This window comes from Neoarius graeffei, chromosome 20 (genome assembly GCF_027579695.1).
Source record: "Neoarius graeffei isolate fNeoGra1 chromosome 20, fNeoGra1.pri, whole genome shotgun sequence".
Classification (NCBI taxonomy): Eukaryota; Metazoa; Chordata; class Actinopteri; order Siluriformes; family Ariidae; genus Neoarius; species Neoarius graeffei.
Window position 1 is genome coordinate 14,307,550 of NC_083588.1, and position 17,561 is coordinate 14,325,110.

Below are 17,561 nucleotides of genomic sequence, written 5' to 3' on the forward strand. Positions count from 1 at the left end.
TGATCTACTGCGAGTTGGTATCTCTCACTCCCATGGATTCTAGGGGTTTGCTTTCACATCCAGTTACACAGTTTTGGTATTCTGGGATAGTGTTTTAAAACGTCTTGTGTTGTAGTGGGCCTCTATACATAGGTGTGAAACATCGGGAAAATTCAAAAACGTTGGGAAATTTCAGGTCGGGCTGATGAGCCACAGATGTTCAGTGACCCAGACTCCAATATGCCACTGTACGTATTAAACTGGCAAGCACAGCACCCACCATTTTGTTAAAGCAGCATGACACTGCAGCATGACAGAGGATCAGACTACTCGAGTGAAAATTACGCAGAGAGAGAGAGAGAAGGGACAAATCTTATTTAAAAGGTGCACGGATCTTTCAAGTCTCGACACTGGCCAGCCACACGAGGTGACGAGCACAAGTTCAAGCGAAAATATGGAAAACTTCAGCATTCCTTTTTTTTTTTTTTTGAGCAAAGTTATTCCTGCTAGTCTGTGCTTGCTACTCCAAAAATGGCTGCCAAATCTCACTGAAGGGATGCACTTGCCAAGTCTGAGGTTGTTCTTCCCGAGTAGGCTAGCAACAGGCGCAGCAAAATAAAAATAAAGAAACTCAAGTAGAGATTTTAAAAGCGACACAGACCGAAGGAAAAACCCCAAAAAGCTGGTGTGGGAGTCGAATGTTGCAATACAGCTAATATCACAGAAAAATACCACAAGACATTAATTTGGCAGATATGTTTATCAAAGAGGAATGAAACAAATTACACTAAGGGCAAGAACCGAGCAGTTCAAGGCCTAGAAGGTATCATTTTAATATCTTAAATTCTGGTTTTAATGCTAAATAACTTGCTAAAACAGCATCTTTACCACTTTATACAAATAAACTTTTTTTTTTTTTTTTTTTAAACAGGACATACTGAATGTGCGCCGTCTGTACAGATTTCAAACAGCCTTCAACACACTGGTCATGTGCACTGGACATTTCTGGACTACATCACTAAACCGCTATCAGCCAAATAAGCTTCGTCTCTAAACCTCAAAACCATATGCTCAAAATACAGGAAAAACAGAAGGAATGCTGGCTAATGTATAATCAACTCCGAAGTACAACTTTTCCAGGAAATAAACTGCAGAAACAAACCTTAATACACAAAATACCCAAGAGCTCAATGGCCATTTAAAATAAATAAATAAATAAATACGGAAGCTTACATACTCTAAATATTAAAATGGCATTACACATCACATCCGACCCAGTGACTTGAATTTTGAATGAACTGTCTGCAGATACAGACATGCAAAATTCACATCGTTTGCAACACGCATTCCACCGTTTACGGTCAACCCGTTTCAATTCCTTCCACTGAGATCCAGACAGATATTTTTGGTCATGACGTTGGCAAATTTACAGGTCAAAGTTCACAGTTTGGGTGGAAGGAAAAAAAAAAAAAAAAAACACCTCCGAGCAAACAAACGAGTCTTTCACATTCCATGTCCTTTCCCCTTCCGTGAGCTTACAGCAGGCAAATTGTGTTTGAGATCTGAACACTGCTGTTGCTGTGAAAAGCAGGGATTTCAGCTGACATTACAGTAGACCTGGGCATTTTCCGGCCCGCGGGCCGCATCCGGCCCTTTGGTTCATTCTGACCGGCCCGCGTAAGGTTAATTAGAAATTACAAAATAAACGTATTTTCTAATTTTACCTCATGCATGGACTGAATGTGCATTGCTTTTATGTTTAAGTTGTGTTCAACAAAAACGCAACGCGCGCGACATGAACATGACATGAAATCCCACGAAACCTAATCCCGCGATAACTACTTCCGTAATTTGTCCAGACCAACCACAAACTTGTACGTCATCCTTCAAACGGTCCAGCCAATCACAGTGTGACGTCACCAGCAGGCGCCGGAGCCCGAGCCGATCTGTAGATCTGATTCCTACACCGAATCGACTGATGATCATCTGTCAGCTGTGCTTCGCATCTCCACCTCAGACATTCAACCTGACTCTGATGCACTCGTTAAAGACCAACAGGGACTAGATTTCTCTCACTGAACAAATAAAAAACACCAAATGAGGTGATTAGACTACAAATGTGGGCATCATTATTATAATATGATGTATCTTGCTTAATATTTGGAGTAGAAAGACAATATTGTGATGTCTTTATTGTGTTTTGGGGTGAATGTGACTGAAAAAAAAAAAAAAAAAAAAAAAAGGTACAAACGTTCACATTTTGTTAACCATTGTTTTGGGAAATTTGATTGAATAAATGACATTTTTTGTAAGGCAACCTCGTTTTTTCCATACTCTTACCAGTCTTAGCAGCTTGTAAAAACAATGATATTTATTGCTTTATATAAAGAAATACAATTAATATTATGCAGAATTTAGTTCAGCCTTTTGGTCCGGCCCTCCACAAAATTTTCTGTTTCTCATGTGGCCCCATGGAAAAAATAATTGCCCACCCCTGCATTACAGCAAGGGGCCAAAAAGAGCACCTCCATAAGGTTACACCATTTTCAGAATGTGGGAATAGAGCAGATTTCAATTTTTTTTTTTTGGTGTGTAGGGGGGAGGAGGACACCAATGCTATGCTGCTTTTACAAATTCATTTTTAATACTGAAATTCAGAGCAAGCTACATTTGATAACGACTGAAACTTTCAATATGTCGTCACATTTGAACTCGCTGGAATATTACACCAACGCAAAGTCATTTAAAAAAAACAAACAAACAGTAATGAGCAGACTCGCATATTCACCCCCCCACACACAACAAATGCACACTACAATTAACAACTAACACAAAAAAAGCGTCACCTGTTTGGTTAGGGGAGTGGCTGACCGAGTCCCGAATGGGAGCCATGCCTACGAAACAACAACAACAAAACAACATATGTACACACAAAGAAATACCAAAATATCACTAAACAAGATTTTAATAAAGTTCAATTTACAGAGTGCCTCACAATAGAACACTTGAGTATAGATTACATACTGGAGCGTCGTACGAGACAAAACCCTTATGAGTATTTAAGACTGGGTTCCATCGCCATACTTGACCATGATGCATTCAGCCCCACCCCGTGCTCGGACTCAGATCCGTGTTGGCGTGAGGGGTGTGGCCAAGTGCTATTAAAGGAAAAGGCAACTTTTGTACAAAATCACCACAAATAGATAGATAAATATATAAAGTAATCGATCATGGAATTTATAGAGAAAGAACAGACCGCAGAACAGTATCTTTTCACTTTTAATAATATGGGCTTGCGCTGAACTCAGCGAAGATGCGTTCCGCCATATTGATCTACTGCGTGACGTCATGCGGCCCACCACTGAAAAGAACTCTTCAGTGCTTCATGGTAAAAAGGTAAAAAACCAGTACAATCGCTTCTTCAAAGTTTCACCAAATGGTTTTATTTATGCAACTTAAAGCTCATAATACTGTAGAACTTTGGTTGAGTAAAAACACGGAGCAAAACATGGCTGAATCCTGAATGACTCCTATTTGGATTTGTCCTACCAAGCCTACTGCGCATGCGTGAAGCGGCTCGGCTTTCCCTTTCGGGCGCTCTCGTTTTCTGTTAGAATTTGGTAAAGAAAAAAAAAAATATATATATATATATATATATATATATATATATATATATATATATATATATATATATATATATATATATTATTTACCAGCTTACCAGGTCCATGAACATAAATCTGACAGCTGACAAGGTCGGGATATAAACGAATCGAATACAAGCCACCCGCCGGGACTCCTAATCACAGTGATCTGCTTGTAAACACTGTTTTCATGGGCCCAGTGACGTCACAGATCAGAGGGAGGCGCATTAACGAAAGATTCTGATTGGTTTATAGTTGCCCACAATCTCAAAATGGCTGCCTCCTCCAACTTCGACTCCTCTGTGTCAATTCATGATTTCAAAGTTGAAAATATTTTTTCATGTTCGATATATAATGGAAATAATTAACAGAATTGATTACGTACATGTTTTTCTCCTATTACACACCTGGTTTTGTACAAAAGTTGCCTTTTCCTTTAAATACACGATGGTGAATGCATAAGCTCTCTCACCGACACTAAAATCAACAAACACGAATGCCTAAGACACACTGGTCGTTCGTGTGCAGGAGATTTTCGAGATAGTCCTCTTACAACTTGATCTTAAGTAGAAACCGGAGTGCATACAGCAACCACCAGGTGTTTGGGAGTCTATTCTTGAAAAAGACATTCCACAAGGCAACTTAAAAAAAAATAATAATTGCCTGCGCTTCTTTTGGCCAATAACGTGCCATTTTTGAGCATTTTACACCTAAACTTTTCTGGCACGAGCTACTTCTGGTAAAAATCACGCGTTCTGATTGGTTCCTTGGCGGGCAGAATTTTCCCGTGATGCCCTTTGGCGATTACGGACTCTCTTTCCAAGGCGCTGGCCTTCAACGTGAATACTAAAAAAAGATTAATTGGAAATAAAACGGAATCAAAAACAGGCAAGACTTGCAGAGTTATTTTAAAAAAAAAAAAAAAGCATTCAGAAACCACTACCCAACAGAAATTCAGTTCTGAAACCGCTAGCCGTTTATTCTGCACGTGCGACTCAACTACGTTACAAATGCGACGTGACTGAAAGTGCCATCACAATGATCATCTACTTTAATCGGAGAAATAATAAACTCCTTATTAACCTCGCTTGCTCGGTCTTTACGGGAAAAGATCAGACCTCGGTCTTTCTGCATGGACCTATAGCTCGGCCCGTACCGTCAAGACTTCGGTCTGGTGTTTTCCCGTAAAGCCCGAGCAAGCGAGGCGAATAAGGAGTTAATATTTGTCTCCTGTTAGCCAAGTCAAACAAGCGCTGATGCATTTTATTTCCTATCACAACTCCAAATATTGCCCATTTACACTGGCAGAAATTGAGGCTGCATCTTTCAAGCAAGAAAACGGGGCCGACATGAGCGCACGAAACCAAAATCCGGGAGTGAGAGGTGGGGGAAGTGCAAGGCTTCCAGGCTGTCGCTTAATATCAGAGCTCAAAACACTTGCAACGGCTAATTCATTCCAGATTCTTCTGCAGACTGGCTGCCATTTTACTGAAGAAAAATGGAAGGTATTTCACTGTATTTTTCATAATGACTCAACACGGTTCACATTTAACACTGGAGTACAATGTTGGATCGATATCTGTCTTTGCCATCTTTTCTTGGAGTTAAAATATTACTCGATTAAAAAAAAAAAAAAAAAAAAAAAAAAAAAAAACCAGCTTCAGTACTGAGTAAATATTAAAAGGAAATAAAATGGGCGACTGCAGAAATGCCAGTCTTGAATTAACAGATTAACATGGACGACGTTCTCGAAGAAAGGCAGTACATCAACGACGGGCAGCATTTCGGCTTTAAACCAAACGAGAGAGAACCAGAGGAGCCGACGAAAGCCATTTTTAGGCTTTATTTAATTTTTTAAAAAAAGGTAAAAGCGCAAGAGATTCAAACATGAAATCTACATGCCCAATAAGGGGGAATAAGATGTCTTACAAACAGGGCTTTGAACCGGTTCAAGGAACGACAACAAAAACCGGGAACTTTTTCTATTTCACATGGAACAGAAACGAAACCAGAAACTTTATTATTTTTTATGTTCCAGAACAGAAACGCTTATTAAAAATAATGGTAACCGGTTAATACCGGTTTTTATTTCGTCCCTCAAAGTTTCCGTAGCCTACAAATAAAAAAGCCATTCTTCTCCTGCGCAAGTTTCTATGACCCGCTGGGGTTCACTTCCTGTGTGACGTTCGCTGACTGAATGGAGAGAGCGGGAGGGTGGACTACTATCACGTCTCCACATCTTAAACAAGAGGTAAATATTGCAGTCTATCGTTATTCGAAAAGGTCAATTTCAAACACGATATCAATATATTTGTCCACGTTAATGAGAGGCTCGCGAACATTAAATGACGTTAACCTCTGTTAGCCTATCAATGCATAGGGCCTGACTAGCCTTTGGTAACACACTAAACGAATTATCTTTCATTTTTGGCACTTTTTCTGTTTGTGTAGATGGGAAGACATACTGAGAATCCAAATCGCCAACATTTGAAATAATAATTTTGAATTATTTCTTGTCTTATTTAATGAAGGTTGTAATAGAATTAGCCTACATTTGTCTTAAGCTGGATGAGACAGAGACATAATTTTATAGCCATTTGTTAAACAGCTGACAGGGAACGTAATTAACCGTTCCGGGAACGAAATTTTTTTTTTGTTCTAACCGGTTCGGGAACATCTATTTAATGGTGGAACCCAAAACCAGAAACGTTAAAATTCCGTTTCTGTTCGGAACGAACCAATAGGAAAAAAATTCTGGTTCAAAGCCCTGCTTACAAACTAACATTGCAACCAGCATTTTATTTATATATATACACCGTATTTTCTGGACTATAAGCCGCTACTTTTTTCCTAGGTTTTGAACCATGCGGCTTATACAAAGGTGCGGCTATTCTGTGGATTTTTCTTCCACCGCTAGGGGCGCTCTAACCGGAAGTAGAATCAAAAATAAGATAGACGAAAAATCAATGCAAAGAAGAATTAGCAGATCTTTAGCAGATAGAACACGCACGACAAATTACTAACTGGTAATTATTTTCAAATCCAGCGAAGATGATTAAAGTGACTTGTGGTTTCAAACACAGGAGAAATGAAGGTAAATAAATACCGGTTATTTTCTCTTGGTTCTGTTCCGTTTTAATCAGCAAAGTTGCTGCCGTGTTAAAAGGCACTGTTCGGAAAGAATCTGTTCAGGTACATACATGTACATTTACAGTACAAAATCGTTCTGTACATGCAGTAAATATCTAATTTTTCAACATAGATATCTGCGGCTTATAGCCCGGTGCGGCTTGTTTTTTTTTTTTTTTTAAAATAGAGCGGATGCGGCTTATATACAGGTGCGCTCTATAGTCCAGAAAATACGGTACACACATTTTTTCCCCTTGCGTTGTGCTTCGTGGCCACGTCAAGTTATGTTCGCGTAATGCTTCACAAACCGTTGCGTTCACATCAACATCCTCCACGCACCACTTTTCCATACAAAATGCTCCCGTGTCCATTAGCTCCCCCCCCCCCGATGCTGCATGAGCGATTATCGTCTGTCAAACCTCAGCGCTGGGTCACATGTCAAATCACCAGAGATTACATCATCTCATCACCCAGGCCTAATTTCTACCAGTGTACTCCGACACAACAACCAACAGAATCAAAGATAAAGCCAATCAAAACGTGCATCAGGATTTATTAAATTAGCAATAACGGATCAACGTGGTGTAGTGATCGGCACTACAGGTACATTTATTATGAAACGGATACGACGCACCTCAGCTTCCAACTCGCCGATTAATTATATTGAAATAAGAGAAAGAGCCTGTTCGCTAAGCAGCTAGCCAGAGGAGATTTAATATGCAAGAAATCTAACGCCTACCACAATGCAGAGGGGCACTAAGGACAAAGTGAGGTAAACGTTCAGAGGTATTACCTGAGAGGTGAGCTTTGGTGCAGTATACTTCAGGCCCCTCGGCGTTTTGCTTCCCTCGGTGGATGGACGTGAGCTGCACTTGAGTTCCCAGTGTGGCGGCGAGGGCCGCGGTACGGCGCTAAACTTTCAGCAGTTGCTTCCGGCTGAGATGTGGCGGGCGTTGGCGGTCTCTGGGCCAGTTGGCATCGCTGATGGCGCAGGATTTGACAGAGGTGGTGCTGTTTGCGATCGGCAGACTGAGGCTGGCAGGAACTGGACTCCGTGTGTTCTGGCACTACGGTGCAGAGAGGAGAGGAAAAAAAAAAAGTGTTCAAGAAACAAACATTATAATTCAGGCCTACTAAGCGTTCTTACGAGAATCAAGGTCTTGTTTTTAGACGCTGCCGTTTCTAAGAAGTGGAACGCTGCCACACAAGATTCCCCAAGTACGGAGCCATTTGGGCGCCATGTCTGCACTCAGGACACTGCAGACCTTCACAAACGCCCAGGTACAACTTCACCCCGAAAAGTCAGCCGTTTTAACGCCCTCATTCAATGACTTGAGGGCTGTGATTTGACTTCCTATGTTCACGCGTTTCCTTTTGAACAGGAAGTCAGAGCAACTTTCAGCGCTTGCTTGCACAGACAGCTGCATTCGACATCGCAAGATACACTTCACCCCCACCAGCAGTGCCAACGTGGATGGAGAGCTGCAGAGTCATCATCGGAAGGCATCTGAGGCAGATTAAAAGCTTGCTTTAAAGCTGAAGAATCACCACCTGGACATATTAAGTTGTTTTAAAAAAAAAAACAAACACACACATGAAAATCAAACTAACATTCCAGATGTCCAGGGGCGTCATGGCTCAGGTGGATAGGGCGCCATACCATAAATCCGGGGACCCGGGTTCGATTCCGGCCCGAGGTCATTTCCCGATCCCTCCCTGTCTCTCTTTCCCCCGCTCATTTCCTGTCTCTACACTGTCCTATCCAATAATAAAAAGGTGAAAAAAGCCCCCCAAAAAATTCCAGATGTCCATACTGGCTTCTGGCATCTCTGGCTAAATCCGAAACATCTACAAATACAAAAACTTGAGCGAAATTTTAAAGCACGACTGCCTTTCAGATTTTTCAAGTGTAGGTCATAAAAAGAATTTCCCCCCCGAAACCCCATTATTTGCGTTTAGTGAACTGAAAGCTACTGAAGCCGAATCACATTCTTCCGATTTTATTTTTAATAGAACTACTAATGAATTTAGGGCCATGTGGCCCAAAATTCACTGCTTTGTTTTTTTTCCTGCTTCACCCAATTCAAGATGCTACGTCATGCGCCACGTGGTGGGCTTTCCCCGTTTGCACAAGGCATTATGGGATACAAACGTGAAACGTCAAAGATCGGCTACAGTAACGGAAAGCGAGAAAACGCGGGACCAAACTAAGGCTACGTTTACACTAGACCGTATCTGTCTCGTTTTCTTCGCGGATGCACTGTCCGTTTACATTAACCCCCCTGAAAAAGCGGGGAAACGGGAATCCGCCAGCGTCCACGTATTCAATCTAGATCGTATCAGCTCCGGTGCTGTGTAAACATTGAGAATACGCGAATACGCTGTGCTGAGCTCTAGCTGGCGTCTCATTGGACAACGTCACTGTGACATCCACCTTCCTGATTCGCTGGCGTTGGTCATGTGACGCGACTGCTGAAAAACGGCGCAGACTTCCGCCTTGTATCACCTTTCATTAAAGAGTATAAAAGTATGAAAATACTGCAAATACTGATGCAAATACTGCCCATTGTGTAGTTATGATTGTCTTTAGGCTTGCCATCCTTCCACTTGCAAGTAATAAGTGATATGCGCTGGGATCACACACACAGCGAGCGGCTCAGTCCCGAATCGTGGCTTGTTCACTCGCGCGCTCTGTGAGCTGCGCAGGCCGGAGTGCGCACCCTCCAGAGGGCACTCGCTGTTCAGGGCGGAGTGATTTGGAGCGCAGGATGCCTGTGGAGCCGAGCGTATCCGCGTATTGGTGTTGCTGTGTGCACGGCTAACGGTTTTAGTGTAAACGCGAATCGTTTTAAGAACGTTAATCTGATGATCCGCTGATTCGACGTAATGTAAACGTAGCCTAATAAATAATCGGCGGTCAGCGAGCACCTCGGTGTGATCAGCTGTTCGTTTCGGAACAGAAGGATGTAACCGTCAGTGCACGGTCAAGGTAAGCCTGTAGATGGCAGTAAAGCAACACTGGATGCCAACTGCTGTAAAACCCAAACGAAGAAGGTAAACCTCCGCATGCGCGCACAGACTTCTTCCGAGCGATTTCATGCACGTTACTTGCTTTAATCCCTTCAAATGAAATAACTTCCCAGCCACGGAATGGCCCGGTATTACAGAAATAAACATGCATCACAGTGACCAAATTTCAGAAGGAAATAAATATAACCGACTCAATGAAATCGAAAGGCTGTCCAGAATTAACTAATCACAATACCTGATAAATTACTTGGGGCGTGGTCACAGGAGGCATTTCATCCAGTTCGGTTGACGAGCGTGTACTCTGTGCGCCGTACTCTGGCATGATACGCATCAGTAAAATCGCTCGTCCTGCCCAGACATGGAACTCGAACCGTGACGTGCAGTTTTTAATTTATTCAAGAATATTTGGGTTAGTAACAGCCGTGGTTCTCACCTTATTGATGAACGCCAACACAAATTCCTCCATCAGCCACTTCCGTTTCCCACACACAACTCACGCAGGCAGCAAGAGTTACTGAAAATCGTTGCACTGAATAACTGATAAATCTGTCCAGCAATGCAAGAGGGCCGTGCGTCACCGTGCCCAGAACGACTCCAAATAACGCTCCATTCACGAACAAGTAGGACCCGGGAACTTTCCATCTTCCCAGTCGGAGTCTCAGATCCATTTGAATGGCTATCCGAGTCGCGATTCTTTGCTCCAACTAGGGATGTTAACCGATGACCGTTTGACCGGTGGTTGACCGAATCAACGTCAACCGGTTAAATTTTTTTTGGTTGTCGGTTAAAAAAAAAAAAAAAAAAAAAAATCAATCGTTTTGAAGCTGCCGATTTTGGAGCAGAGAACCTGGAATTCCGTGTTGTAAACGCTTGGGGCATGCCATGCGGTGTAAGGACGACAACTGACAAATCAGAAACACCCATTCAGTCATGTCCCGCCCTCCCACCACAGTTGAAGACAGCTGACTAATCAGAAACACCCATTCAGTCATGTCCCGCCCAGCTGCCACTCGGCAAAAGAAGTGTGTAGACACAGGCTTTTTAGCTTACAAATTACTATTCTGTTTTTTTTTTTTTAATTATTATTAGAAGGCACATGGAGTTTAGTCCTGCCTTGGCCAGTGCATTCTGAAAGTACGTTTCAGTCTGTAGCCAACAACGCATGTTATTGCAGATCATATCTCTCCACACAAACTAAAGGCGCAGATGCCGACTTTTTTTTTTTGAGTCGCACAGATCCGTTTTTTTTTTGGGGGGGGGGGGGGGGGGGGGGGCGTTGGAGTGTCAATGTAATTTCAAGGTGGATTCTGTATTAAAATTACTAAATAGGCGGGTGCCGTTGCAGTCCATGAGGCGTGGGGGAGGAGGGCAGTGGATTGGGGGGCTGCACGCGTTTGCGTGGAAGCAGCGCAATCAGTTTATTAAACTGTACATTAAATTTTGCGCGGCTTCGGCGCGGGCGGCTTTCTGATTTGCTGTTTTCTTCTCGTGCTTGTGCTTCCTGTGTTTCGTGGACTGTGGCGGCATTTGCTTATATGCAGAATTTGCTTTGATGAACTTGTGGTCGGACGCTCCAACGCCCCCCCTTGGGAAAGGAAGGTCGGATCTGCGCGATTCAGCCATGGAGAGGCCGGCATCCGCCAAAAGGCGCGCCGTTTGCATCCCTATAATAATTCCAATTCTAGAATTTTAAACTCATAGGTTAACCGACTTTAACCGGCTAATGAGGCTCGGCGGTCGGCCAAGATTTTTTTTTTTTAGTTTTCGCCATCCCTAGCTCCGACTTCTCCAAGTCACAATTCAGTGGTGTCTCCTCAACATTAAGGTATGAAGCAGTCTTTCAAGCTTTTCTTTATATTCCAAACTGCTGAATACTGGTTGATACTTTCGTCACTGAAACGTTAATTTCACTTTCTGCAAGATCTTTGAATCAAACTGCTCTGTGTCATTTCGGCAGTGTTCAGTGAACTGGAACATCCAATTCAGCAATAAATTAAGCACTCAACAAATTATTTCAATGCAGTTTTGGTAGACAGATTAGTGTCAACATTCAGTTTATTTCTGACTTCGGACAGCTGAAGATGGCCTGAGGTGGGAAACGACTGGATCAGAGTTGGAAAATTCCAACTTCCCAGGTGTCGTGAATCGAACATCATGTCCAAAGTGTTTTAAATAAATAAATAAATAAATAAAACCCCCACATTCGTGCTGGGTGAGTGCTTTTTTCCCTTCAACACAAAAAGTTGCATTGTGACAAGTGCACTCGGGCCCAGAACAATGTGAGCGCAGGCCAGTGGGGGGTGGGGGACAATCGCACTCGGGCACAGTCCAAGGCAACCATGCCGATGTGAATACACCCTGACTTGTACTGATGAAAAACCTTGATCGTGTATAAAAATAGAATCATGTTCTCAATTTGGATTTTTTTTTTCTACACACACAAAAGAACAGGTTAAAAAAAAAAAAAACACCCCACCCACATCTGCAACACCTTTCTTTAATTTCAGAAAAACTTGAATGACAAGTCCGATCTATACTTCCGCAGGACGAACCATTTCAGACACGTCCCCATGTCCTGACCTTGACCCTGTCTGGATCAATTGCCAAATCTAATTCCGTATAAAATCCGACAAAACGTTCAACTACTTGGTTCTTGAGACATCTTGCCAACGAGAATTTCAGGCCCACTTTACACGGGGACGGTCTGAAACAAAAACGCAAAAGTCCGTTTTCATTCTCACTTTTTTCCGCGTCTACACGACCGTTTTCAAGGAGGAAATCTGCATCTATACGGTGACGCATAAATGTGACGTAAACGCGTACCCGACGTGAGCAGATCCGAGCAGAGTTTCGCGTATTGGGTAGTTTAGACCAGGGCTTTGAACCGGTTCAAGGAACAAAAACTTTTTCTATTTCACATGGAACAGAAACGAAACCAGAAACTTTATTATTTTTTATGTTCCGGAACAGAAACGCTTATTAAAAATAATGGTAACCGGTTAATACCGGTTTTTATTTCGTCCCTCAAAGTTTCCGTAGCCTACAAATAAAAAAAGCCATTCTTCTCCTGCACAAGTTTCTATGACCCGCTGGGGTTCACTTCCTGTGTGACGTTCGCTGACTGAATGGAGAGAGCGGGAGGGTGGACTACTATCACGTCTCCACATTTTAATAAGAGGTAAATATTGCAGTCTGTCGTTATTCAAAAACGTCAATTTCAAACACGATATCAATATATTTGCCCACGTTAATGAGAGGCTCGCGAACATTAAATGACGTTAACCTCTGTTAGCCTATCAATGCATAGGGCCTGACTAGCCTTTGGTAACACACTAAACGAATTATCTTTCATTTTTGGCACTTTTTCTGTTTGTGTAGATGGGAAGACATACTGAGAATCCAAATCGCCAACATTTGAAATAATTGTTTTGAATTATTTCTTGTCTTATTGAATGAAGGTTGTAATAGAATTAGCCTACATTTGGCTTAAGCTGGATGAGACAGAGACATAATTTTATAGCCATTTGTTAAACAGCTGACAGGGAACGTAATTAACCATTCCGGGAACGAAATTTTTTTGTTCTAACCGGTTCGGGAACGTCTATTTAATGGTGGAACCCAAAACCGGAAACGTTAAAATTCCGTTTCCGTTCGGAACGAACCAATAGGAAAAAAATTCTGGTTCAAAGCCCTGGTTTAGACGGATATGCAACAGGGGCCGTTTTTAACTTATCCACTCTGGAAGGCGTTTTCAATTTTCTCCGTTTTTCAGCCTCGGAAACGCCGTCCCCGTGTAGACGAAAGGCACTTCCGATAAAATATTTAGTCGTTTTTACCCAACAGCGTCCTCGTGTAAACGGGCCCTCAGACTTGCACACAGGGACACTCACTATAACTATCGTCAGGAAAACGAAGAACAGGACAACTTTCATCCGGTTCGTGTCTGTACTCGACTGCAAGCCATTTCACGAAATGTCATGAACCTTTTTAAAACCACTCAGTGTCAGGAGCAGAAGCAACATGCACTTAGGCCAAACAAAATAATGCATTTCCTGGGGTTTCAAAACAGGGTAGGTAGGTTAAAAAAAAATTTGTTTATCCCAAAAGTTTACGACAAATTTTCTAGGGTAGGTAGGGAAAAAGTGAGAAGTTTCCTTTGAAAACTTTTTTTGCAAAATACTCGTTAAACGTTTGCAACTGATCCCAGAACGTCAGAACTGTGTGATTTGTTGTAGGAAACAAAATGTTGTCGTTACTCTATAGTTCTTCATTTGGAAATATTTTTAATTGTTGTGAATATCTTTTGCATTGCAACAGGCTGATCTGACAAGCAAACATTTCTGTCCAGTGTCGCTTTTTGTTCCGAGACAAACCTCCATTTTATGGGCGCCCGAAGAATCGATGAAATATACTGCGCATGTGCAAGCAGTCATTTACATCCGACCCTTCGAGGCATGAACACAAGGGTGGCCAGTTTTTCTACTTAAAGGGGTACAAAATATAATATATACGGTTGCTGATGTGACAAAGTAACGTATTCTTAAGTATTCTATCAAATTTATGTACTAGAAAACAACGAAATATCTTGGTAATTGTAAATATAATACTTTATACGCTAAACCGCACAAGAGTCGCCATTTTTAAAAGACCGTGACGTCAGCGCTACCCACTGCACTAGCGGAACTCTCCGAAATAGAGGAGAGAAGCGTATAATCATGGCGTCGGGCGCATCAAGTGAAAGCGACAGCTCTGTCGAATCATATGAAGAGATGCCGCAAAACACGCTGCAAGCAGGCTATGGCTTAGAAGGGTACCAGTTTGAACCTAGGAGAGGTACTCTCGACTCCGGTGATGAAATAAGAGAAGAAAGCTCGGATGACGGCGAGGATGAGACTGATGCTGACCATGGGCATGGCGAGCGTGGGGCAGAGCGTCTGCGTGCAGGTGACACGGCGTGGTGCTCGTGCGGAAAATGTAACGTGGAGTTGCTCACGAGTCCAGCAGAATTTTGGCCCTTTTCCACTACCCTTTTTCAGCTCGCTTCAGCCCGACACGGCTCGCGTTTCGACTACCAAAAACCAGCACGACTCAGCTCGCTTCAGCCCTGCTTAGCCCCTAAAACTCGCACGGTTTTGGAGTGGGGCTGAAGCGAGCCAAACCGTGCCGAGTGAGGCTAGGGGTGTGAGGAGACACTCCCCTGTGCACTGATTGGTGAGGAGGAGTGTCCTCACATGCCCACACACGCCCCGCGAGCACGCTGGGATCTGTAAACACCGTAAACCCGGAAGGAGAAGAGTTACGAATTACGAGAATTATGAAGCCTTATGTGCCTCGCCTCATCTATACGCTCTTGCCAGTATCTGTTGGCGTTGTCGGTGACAACAAGCCACAGCACCAAGACCAGCAACACGAACGACTCCATGTCCTCCATGTTTATTGTTTACTCTCCGGGTCGTGAGACTACCGCTTAAAAGGTCACTGATGTCACTGTTTGCGCTGCTTAACGACATCACGTGACGTCCACCCACTTTCGCTAACTCCACCCAATGTGTCCACCCACTTCCAGCCAGCACGGTTCAGCGTGGTTGTAGTCGAAATGCAACTCCAATAGCCCCACTCAGCTCGACTCAGCCCAACTCAGCACGGCACGGCTCAGCCGCGTTTGTAGTGGAAAAGCGGCATTTATTTGCTGCAATGAGATAGGCGCCACCCGTGGACTTGCGAAATCGTCGCAAGAGGCAGAAACAGGTATTTCACACGTGCTATTCCCAACCTCAATGAGCCAACACAACTGGGCACATACATACGTCATGAGTGTTACGCAGAGAAAATGAACGTGCATTCTGACTGGATAAAATTAATATCATGGTGGGCTGTTCAAACTGCGGAAATAGTTTGCTCGAGCTACTTTCAAAACACTATAACTTTCCAACCTTAGAACAAAAAAACTTTTGTAAGTCTTGAATAAGGTTCATCAATGTGTGTTTGTTATATTTACTCTATATATTGCCCTCTGTTCCCCTTTAAAAATCTAAGATAATCATCATTGTAACACTAGCAAGAATACGCAGCATTGTTCAGCTATGTATTCGACTGCATCGAACAGTGACCCCTGTCTAGAAATAGGGCTGGGAATCGATCCAGATTTCCTGGATCGATTCGATTCACAAGGTCACGATCCGATATCGATCTACTTAGATATTGCTGGATTGTCACTTTAAAGTAAAAACTGTCCCGATTGACAGGAACAGCCCCATGTGTGTTTGTGCATGTAATTTAACACCAAATGCCTTCTCCAGTGCAGTTTGATTCGCTGCAGGTTCAGCTGAAACAGTGTTGGCGTGGTGCCTGGATAAGTGGTTGCGGAGATCGGTTGTATTGCCACTATATTTCACCTTTATGTGGCACAGTTTGCACACTGCTTTTGTTCTGTCGAGTTCGTCTCTGCCCTCGTAACGTTTGAATCCAAAGTAATGCCATGCATCAGCTTTCAGGCCAGGCGGTGATTTTAGCTGTGCAGCTTCAGCCATTTCGCCTTCTTAAGTTTCGTTTGCCGGCACCCGCTTTTTATTGCGGTCAATGCGCGGTCAAGAAAGATAGTGCCTAAAGCCACCTGGAAGAGACCGATCCACACATTTTTGAATCGATCTCGTATTTTTTGAACGTGAATCAATATCTGACCGTGGATCGATCTTTTGAACCCAGCCCCGTCTAGAAATGCCTACGAAATTTGGCTTTGCTGCGACCTTCGGTGTCCGAGTTATAAACGTTTAAAGGGATTAAAGGGATAGTTCGGGATTTTTGACATGAATCTGTATGGCATCCCCATCAATAGTGTCGTGCAAACACACTGACTTACCCCTGACAGCATCCCGTGAGTCCAGTTCTTGTCCAGTTTTGGTCCAGACGAAAGTAGTCCGGCAAGTTTGTTGGGGTCACGAAAGTAAAACGTTTTTCGTCTCAAAACAGTACGTGTTCAAAAGAGTGATATATTTGCATCACAAAACCGTTGCCAAATAAAAAGTCAGACCTCGAAATCGCTTGGCACTATTTTCTCTCCCTTCTCATCACTGCGCGCTGCCGCCAGGTGACAGCCACGGCTGTTTCATTCATTGTTTACTAGTGATGGGAATTTCGGCTCTTCTTACTACAAGGAGCCGGCTCTTTCGGAAGATTTTTTATAATTATTTCTCATGACTTGTACATTCACATCGAGTACACATCAATGCAAATTAAGACGAAGGGATTTACTAGACCAATTTATATCTGGAACTATTTTCAGCCACAGCACAGGCAAAGCACCGCTGCAGGCGCAAAGACACCACGCAGCGCCTGAAAACGGGTGCACAGCGCCTGAAAACCCGTTTTCAGGCGCTGCGTGGTGTCTTTGCGCCTGCAGCGGTGCTTTGCCTGTGCTGTGGCTGAAAATAGTTCCAGATATAAATTGGTCTAGTAAATCCCTTCGTCTTAATTTGCATTGATGTGTACTCGATGTGAATGTACAAGTCATGAGAAATAATTATAAAAAATCTTCCGAAAGAGCCGGCTCCTTGTAGCAAGAAGAGCCGAAATTTCGTGGCTGTCACCTGGCGGCAGCGCGCAGTGATGAGAAGGGAGAGAAAATAGTGCCAAGCGATTTCGAGGTCTGACTTTTTATTTGGCAACGGTTTTGTGATGCAAATATATCACTCTTTTGAACACGTACTGTTTTGAGACAAAAAACGTTTTACTTTCGTGACCCCAACAAACTTGCCGGACTACTTTCGCCTGGACAAGAAC

At 43.0% G+C, this 17,561-nt stretch overlaps 1 protein-coding gene across 2 annotated transcripts in view; it reads right to left on the reverse strand.

The window, feature by feature from the left end:
- The window catches only part of LOC132868422 (trinucleotide repeat-containing gene 6A protein-like), a 114,774-nt gene that overhangs the window by 42,502 nt on the left and 54,711 nt on the right, over positions 1–17,561 (reverse strand). For both annotated transcript variants that reach the window (XM_060901294.1, XM_060901293.1), the window contains 2 exons: positions 7,546–7,819; positions 2,826–2,873 (listed from right to left, as the gene is read on the reverse strand). In XM_060901294.1, coding sequence (XP_060757277.1) covers positions 2,826–2,871 — 46 coding nt within the window. In that variant the 5' untranslated portion in view covers positions 2,872–2,873; positions 7,546–7,819. The remainder of the gene's footprint in view (positions 1–2,825; positions 2,874–7,545; positions 7,820–17,561) is intronic.